We start from the raw sequence: 8,852 nt of genomic DNA on the forward strand, positions 1-8,852 counted from the left end.
TTGTTGAGTTTCCTGGGAAGTGATGAAAGGACAGCATTGTAAGTGGGGGATAAGTGGTGGCGTAGACCCCCTCCCCTGTTCAATGACGGCTTCTCAACCCTGGTGTAGATGGCTTCCTTGACACCTCTTTCAAACCATCCATCTTCTCTGTCTAAAATGTGCACCTGGTGGTCCTCAAACGAGTGTCCTCTGTCCTTCAAATGTAAGTAGACTGCAGAGTCTTGACCTGAGGAGTTGGCCCTTCTGTGTTGAGCCATGCGTTTGTGTAGTGGTTGTTTAGTCTCCCCAATATACAGGTCTGTGCATTCCTCACTGCATTGGACCGCATACACTAGATTGCTTTTCTTGTGTTTGGGTGTGCGGTCTTTGGGGTGGACCAGCATCTGTCTTAGTGTGTTCTTGGGTTTAAAAAACACAGGGATGTTATGTTTGTTGAGTGAGTGTTGGGATGAACACCCTCAGATTGGTACGGGAGTATGAAAGGACAGCCAGGAAAATTGCAGACTACAGGAACCACCTACGATTCAACCTGAGATGCCGACAACACAAACTTATTCCCAACAGCCTACACTTAGGCTGCACGGTAAAAGGACACAGAGCCGGAATAATCCTGGAGAAAGCACAACACCAGCTACTGAACGAGAGAGTGAGACAGATACACTTCACAATTGAAGCCCTGAACAAAGAAATGGACAACATACACCACAAACTAGAAACATATCTGCCCAGTACAGCACTGGGAAAGGTCATGGACTTCATCAAGAAAGCACAGCTATCTCAGCACAGTTGACTTTGTTCTGGTAGTCAGCTGTGTTAAGTACTACCGTGCATCTTCTTTTGTCAGCAGGTAGGATAGTGATGTTTTGATCCTTGCTCAGAGATGTCACAGGCTTCCTTTCTTGGATGGTGAGGTTGGAAGGGGGGGCCTTTGCATTAGAAAGGGCTGCAGATACCTTTAGTCTGAGCTGTTCCGCTTCTGTTTCTGTTAATTTGTTTATTCCTAATGGCCGATTCTGTGGCTGTGATGAGGTCTACTATCGGTAGTTGCTGTGGTGTAATGGCAGAGTTTAATCCTTTGGCCAGAACGTCTTTCTCTGGTTGGGTGAGTTCCCTATCTGACAAGTTTTTCACCCATCTGTTGTCTGTTTCATGTGTTGTGGTGTTGTCCTTTCTCCTCCAAGACAATTCTCCTGTTCTGTTTTTTCTTCACCGTTTGTGTAGCGCCTCATAAAGCATTGTTCTAATCGCATTCCTTAATGTCATTTCACTTTGATATCACTAATGTTGTTAGTGTTGAATGTGATGTGTGGATGTAGCAGGATCTTAAAAATGAACACTAAATAATGTCTGGGTGAAACAGGGTCAATCTCCATTAAGAGAGACTCTAGGCGCATTTAAGCACCAGGCACAGCAGCATAACTTAATATTTAAATCTCAGTCGGTCAAGATCTAATGATAATTCATGTTCTGTGTTCTTCTCCACATCCAAAGGTCTCACACTCAGTCCAGGTCCATACAGTGAAACATTTTAATAGATCTGTATCGACCCTTTTCAAAAATCTTATTACTGTTATGTATATCTATGTTGTTTTGTCCAACTCAACATGCTAGCTTTACAGTGCTACTTTCCTTTACAAAAGCCTGCAGTGCAAAGTTTGTGCTTGTATATAGGTGAAAATTAAGATTGTGTGAATGTGAAAAGTGATTTGGGCACACTGATGCAAGCGACTGACACATGGTTGGCAAAACATATATTGTAACTAACCATTAACAGATCTGTTATCTCCCTGCTCTTCTTCTGTCTTTTTTTTCAGCAAAGATCAGTATAACGAACACTCAACTAGTAGTTTCAGCAGATGGATAGGTCTTGATTTCAATTTCAAGAGTCAAATTTTTTTATGATAAACATTCATTCATATCCTAAATTCTTCATGTTTCTGAACTTTATATTTTTCAATCAGGATCTTCAGTTTTGGGATGTAGATGCTTGTGTAAAATAAGGTGTGTCGAATGTATAAGGCTATAGCTGCATCATAAAAGTGTGCCAGGTAGGCTTGTGCCGATTAGCGATTGGATTGGCTATCGATGATCAAAGGGATGATCAGCGATTTATTTATTTATCGCGTTTATCATGCATCGATATTAACTAATTCACTATCAGAACTAAGATGACATAAAAAACGTCTCTTGAATCTGCACCCCACTGCAGTGTTTCCCCATTCAGTGGTGTATTTGTGGCACCACGACACATCACAATATCAATGATGACCGCCACGTATTAAATACTATTTAATATGAGTAAAATCATAATTCATTGTGGAGCTGTGCATAGATTCGCTCAGCACCTCTGCTTGCTTGCTCCCCCTCTCACAAACACATGTGAGGTTAGCATGCACTCACACCGCCAAAGTTACACGGTAATTCTGTGGGAAACACTACTGTGCATTTACCGATGTATCTGGTGATTTCTCTTAAAGGTAATAAGCCTGGAATTCCACTGGCATGCTGCAACGATCAGATTGCCAATCGGTGATCTCAAGTAGCCATGATTAGACGATATGAAAACAGAGAAGATCGCTCAACCCTAGTGCCAGGTATATATTTAATCAACATTCAAATAAAAAAGTATTGGGTCAGACTTGCATTAGCAAAGAACTCTGGCTCAGCCAAAAATCGACAGCATATTTGCAACATCCCTAGTACATAGAGAAAAAAACCCAGCACAGTCTGCAAAGTGTACATATATATTGTTTTTTAGCTTTTTGTTCTTCTGCCTTGTTTCACTACAGCAAACACAAGACATCAATGTGGAGCAGACTGCAGTTCTTCAATGTCGGTGCTGCTTCAAGAAGACGACACAGAGCTGTTCTACACCTGTACAGCCTACTACCTGCAATAGTAGGCTGAGCATTTAATGGAAGATTTATCAAAACCAACATTAGAATTCTCTATCTGAACTCATTTTATATGAAATTGATTAGGGTTTATTGATTCTCCAAATGTTTTGGTTCAGACGCACTCAGTTGGAAGACAATAAAATAGGTTTATGGTGTAATATTTACAAAAAAATAGGCCTACTGCTTGCCCTAACTGCGGCCAAAATCGGCAGGTGGGACAAAAAAATCGGAATCGGCCAGGTAAAATCCAATCGGTGCTTCTCTAAAGTTGTTTATTACAAATCAAGACCAAATGTCAGACGTGGTACTGAATGACGCCAGCACCAACAGGTGTGTTCACTGTTGCTCTACATGGTCCTTTCTGTAAAATATCCTCGCCTTTTAACCCAATACAAGATAGCGTCTCTTCCTGTGTGTTTCTCTGCATGTGTAAATGAGTCTTCTAACATGTGAGGCTGTGACAATAGCCGGTTACTGTCTGTGCCACTGTGTGTGTAAAACACCCTTAGACTGTGTGTACCGTTAAAGGCAGGGTAGGCAAGTTGCTTCTGAAACACTTTTTGTCATATTTGTTGAAACTGTCTATATACACCAATTATTAATAATAATTTGTTACTGCATCGCTAGCAAACATAGCTACCTACTTAGCATAGAGCTAACTGTTACTACGAGTGCAGGCTGATGTAGGAGCCAGAGTAGAGACGATGAATTATATCTAGCTGTAGGTGAGCTGGAAAACAGCAGTGCGAGCTGTGTTTTTTGGGCTTTACATAAGAATAGTCATTAAACATGGGTTTTTAACTACGAAATTAAAAAAATCTTTATTTTTATTTAATTTGCTGGAGGGGTGAATTTGGCCCATGTGCCAATACTTGTCTACACTGGTCTAAACACTAACTGTACTGTGATCTGACCTGAGAGTTTCCAGCGTACAGTGTGGGCTCTCCAGTCCAGCAGACAGCAGCTTCACTCCTGAATCCTGCAGGTTGTTTTTACTCAGGTCCAGATCTCTCAGACTAGAGGACTGGGAGCTGAGAACTGAGGACAGAGCTTCACAGCATCTCTTTGAGAGGTAACAGCCACTCAGTCTGAAGAGACAATAATCAACACAAATTAAAATGTTGTTATTATGTTGTTATACAATTATTGTGTCATTGATTGAGTCTGGACCGAAGTACAATCAGAAAGTACACTTCAACAACTATTGGACCTGTATTTTATCTGTGAATCAAAAATTAAAACAGTAAAGCTGAAAATTCTGCTTCATCTAGATGGTAACCCACACTGGCTAAAATCCTTGCTTGTTCTAGTCTAAAGATTAAATTTGCAGTGAAACGAATTTCTCTGAAGAAGTTCATCTTTATGCTGTTCAGTACAGGTGCATCTAAAAATATTTAAAACAAAAATCAAAATTTTTGAGCTGCTGGGCATTTATTAAACTTTGCCATCAGATTTCAAATCCAAATTATAAGCCCCAAATGAAAGCCTTTGAAATTTTATTTTGTTGATGTAAAACTCAAGTACGGTTTGTGCGCCATTTAAATGGCAGACCTACACTACTTGGCATGCATACAATTTGTGTGACCTGGGGCCTCATGTATAAACGCTGCCTACGCACAAAGGTTACGTACGCTGGTTTTCATGCACACTTTGATGTATAATAATGAATGTGGGAAGAATAGGTATAATTATGCCTCTCACAATTTTAATTTTACATTGTTTCACAGGTTAGTCATTAGCCGCGTAAGCACAGAGGAGAGGGCAGTTGTTGTGCTGAATTTTAGATGCCTGGTGAGAATTGCATGCACCTCGCGGGGAGTAACGGTCATGTATGCTGAGAAAAGAGGTGGAAGCAAATCTTGGCTGGTAGCCTACATGATCTGATTTGTTGAATTATGGACCCAACTCTTAAGGTCCTTTTCAGACACTTTGCTGTGCGCAATGATTAAATGCGGTTACATATATTAGCTGAATCTCAAGGATTGCTACTTCTAATAAATGTAATAAAATATTAATGACTCTAAACGTTCATTAAAGATATATTTTAAATCCATCCCCACAAAGAATATTATAGCATTTAAAAGCAGTATTTGGAGGTCCATGCAATTCTCACCAGGCATGCAAAACTCAGCATAACACCAGACTTTATGCCATGTCTCATGGTCGGCTGTGCTGTTGAACTGCCAGCATAAGGCCAGGATAATGTCAGGTGGAAAGATGCAGGCTCGCCCAGATATTATACGTAAATATATCTACAGAGTCCTTTTCAGACTTTAACTCAGCCAAATGATGGAATTATTATCACCGTAACAATCCAAGATAACATCTAATAGTATTAAAGATTTACAGAATAGTGCATCACTAGTTTTTTAATATCCTGTGTGCATCACCATTTAGTCTACAGTTTAGTTTTTAATTGTAAAATTGCTGAAGTGAAGAGACTGTGCTGTCAGGCGCACAGAGTGCAATGAGACACCATGGTGGCGCACAAACAGATCTGCCTTGTCACCCGGCACATCTTCACCACCTGCACTGGGTCCAGTATTAGACAGATCAACCTGACGGAACAGCGCCATCCCGGTAAATACAAGTAGGCTATAACCACTGAGGGTTTCTCACAAGGCGGGGCTCGTGCATGTGCACCCAATTTCACATTGATTGAGATGTATAAAGTAAAGGTTTGTAGGTCCTGGCACATGCCTGGTTTTATACATACATTTCTGTGCGTACGTACTTTTCAAGATTTGTAAGTTCGCCATCTTTCAGTATGAAAGCTGCGCAGTCTTTTATACATGAGGCCCCAGGACAGGGAGAAAGAGAAAATGTGCACCGGTTACAGTGCTCGTCATTATTGGCATCTGCTCTTGCCAACCATAGGCTCATTAGTATACCTTTATATATCAGGTCAATTACTTGATCTGCTGCCACACTACCTATGTGTTCTTATCACGTAAAAAAGTAATGGGCAACACTATGCTTTCACAGAACTTCTTTATGATTGATGTGCCAAATAACCGTATGGAAACTGGAAAAAGGGCATTTGTGTATTCTGCACCATTGGCATAGAATATGTTGTGAATAGGTCCCAGGGAATAAAGCTATTCAGCTTGTCTGCCAGCTACTGGTACTCAGCAACTGGCTGACAAGCTGAATGGCATTTATTGTTGGTTTGAAAACCCCCACAGTCACACCTCTCCCATACTCCAACACCATCTTCAAACAATCACCTCCTCCCTCTGACACGCTGTCACCCCCCCTCTCTGACCCCTCATCTGCACTCATGATCTGTGAAGAAGACCTGAGCCAGCTCTTCCAGAGGCAGAAGATCAGGAAGGCTCCTGACCCAGACGGTGTGCTACCATCCTGCCTGAAAATCTGTGCAGACCAGCTGTTTTCTTAGTATCTGTCTTGTCTTGTATTCTAGTCATGTCCTGCATTCTTATCTATGTCTTAGTGTCTACTCCTTGTCCGCATACTTCGATATTTTTTCCATGTTTGCTCTGCGTTCTGTTTAATCTTAGTTCAGTCCGTTTTCCCTGTTTGTTGTAGTTTTTTGGTATATTGGTGATTGTCTGCTTATGTTCTGGTTCAGTTATTTATATTCTGTTTCTTCCTGGTTATTAGTTTCCCTATGGCTTTATTGGTGTCTATCTGTTTCCCCTGCTGTCTCTCTGCCTGCCTGTCTCATGTGTCCTGATCCCCCTCACCTGTGATGCTTCCGCCCCGCTCGTTAGTCCCTGTGTGTGTGTGTGTGTGTGTGTGTGTGTGTGTGTCTTCAGTCTTTGTCACGTCCTTGCGTCTAATGTTGAGTGTTCCTGCCTGTTCCTTTGTTTCATGGATCGCTTCCTTGCATGTTGCCTGTTTAAGTTGCTGAATAAATCTTTTGTTTGTACTGCATCCTCCTTGCTGTGATCTGCGTTTGGGTCCTCACCTCAGTCTACACTCAGCCTCCCCCCATGACACGCCGTCACCTGACGTGCACCCTCAACTACATGTCTAGTCGATGCGGACGGTAAGCACTGTGATTGGTCTGCTGGGTAGCCTCGCAATGCCTCCGAGCCGACCGGAAGTCCCCCATGCTTTGTAGTAACTTTATCTAGCGGCTAAAAAAAAAGCTGTGACATGGTGGATCAATTCATTTTTTCGCTATCAGAATGTGATCCATTTGGGCAGTAACATTTGAAAACGCTACAGCAGCTGCACGTATACAATTTTACCCCCACACAAACCTGACGTTAGCCTACTCGGCCAGCAAAAGTCAACACAGTGGATGCTGCAGCGCTACCACCAAATAGCGTTTGGGGGTGTAATTACAGAATGACAGACACACCGACGCACAAGTATAAATGCCTGGATAGACCCTACGCAGGAGTATAAATCAAGCTTAACAGGTCAGTGGATGATGCTGTCAACTTGGGTCTGTATTACATCCTGCAACACCTCGACTCTCCAGTGACATATGCAAGGATCCTGTTCGTGGACTTCAGCTCATCGTTCAACACCATCATACCGGACATCCTCAGCACCAAACTCACCCAGCTCACTGTGCCAGCCTCCACCTGTCAGTGGATCACAAAGATCCTAACTGACAGGAGTCAGCAGGTGAGGCTGGGGAAGATCACATCCAGCACCTGGACTATCAGCACTGGCGCCCCCCAGGGGTGTGTGCTCTCCCCACTGCTCTTCTCCCTCTACACCAACGACTGCACCTCAGGACATGATGGAGGTCCTTCTTGATGATGGAAGGCCATCATCACGAAGGCTCAGCAGAGGACGTACTTCCTGCGCCAGGTCAGGAAGCTCAACCTGCCTAAGGAGCTGCTGATCCAGTTCTACACAGCCATCATCCAGTCTGTCCTCTGCACCTCCATCACTGTCTGGTTTGGATCTGCCACCAAAAAGGACAGGAGCAGACTACAACGGACAGTCAGGACTGCAGAAAAGATCATCGGTGCCAACCTGCCCTCCAGAGTCAGGAAACGGGCAGGAAACATCACTGCAGATCCATCTCATCACAGACACAACCTGTTCCAGCTTCTCCTCTGTGGTAGGTGCTACAGAGCACTGTACGCCAAAACCAACAGACACAGGAACAGTTTCTTCCCACAAGCCATCACTTGGATGAACAGCTGATTTCTGACTCACGGTGTCGGGAACAATTCCTGTGCAACAACCCAGTAACTATCTAATCAGCCGCCTGTTTACTGGTTACTACTTATTTATTCACCATTCTCTATTTCAGTGCTGTTCATACTGTTATATTATCATAAGTTATTTAATTCAATTCAATTCAATTTTATTTATATACCGCCAAATCACAACAGTTATCTCACAGCGCTTTTCATAAAAGAGCAGGTCTAGACCGTACTCTATGATGCTATTTACAGAAGCCCAACAATTCCCACCAAGAGCAGCACTAGGAGACAGAGGCAAGGAAAAACTTCATTTAAGAGGCAGAAACCTCGAGCAGAACCATGACTCAGGGTGGGCGGCCATCTGCCTCGACCGGTTGGGGTGAAGGAGAGAGAGAGAGAGAGAGAGGGGAGGGAGGCAGCCTACACAATATACTCACACAGAGGTACAGACAGTAAAGGTGATGTTGCTATAGACTAAATGAAAAATGGTACAGATATTTATAGTGGTGTTAATGATAACAATCGTAATGTTAATGATTATAATAACAATAATAACAATAAGACTAGCAACAATAGTCGTTGCAGCAGAGGGTGTCGAGCAGGAACACGGGGGCAGCAGGTGACCCGCAACCACAGATCCAGACTCCACAGCTCCAGAGCCAGAAACACCTGCAGGAAGTGATAGGAGGAGAGAGGAGAGGGACGAGAAAGCACAAGACTACCAGAAAGGGGAGAAGTTGTGTTAGTAACATGCAATAATGGGATGAGGTTGCATACAGAGGGAGAGAAAGTAGAGGAGAGAGGAGCTCAGTGCATCATG

General features: G+C 43.0%; 1 protein-coding gene across 1 annotated transcript in view; it reads right to left on the reverse strand.

Annotated features, from left to right (window-relative positions):
• Nucleotides 1-8,852, reverse strand: part of LOC123980712 (NACHT, LRR and PYD domains-containing protein 12-like) — a gene marked incomplete at its 3' end in the record, with an annotated part of 33,427 nt that overhangs the window by 5,478 nt on the left and 19,097 nt on the right. The window contains exon 14 of the mRNA XM_046065229.1: nucleotides 3,812-3,985. Coding sequence (XP_045921185.1) covers nucleotides 3,812-3,985 — 174 coding nt within the window. The remainder of the gene's footprint in view (nucleotides 1-3,811; nucleotides 3,986-8,852) is intronic.

Source organism: Micropterus dolomieu, linkage group LG12, assembly GCF_021292245.1.
Source record: "Micropterus dolomieu isolate WLL.071019.BEF.003 ecotype Adirondacks linkage group LG12, ASM2129224v1, whole genome shotgun sequence".
NCBI classification, from domain to species: domain Eukaryota; kingdom Metazoa; phylum Chordata; class Actinopteri; order Centrarchiformes; family Centrarchidae; genus Micropterus; species Micropterus dolomieu.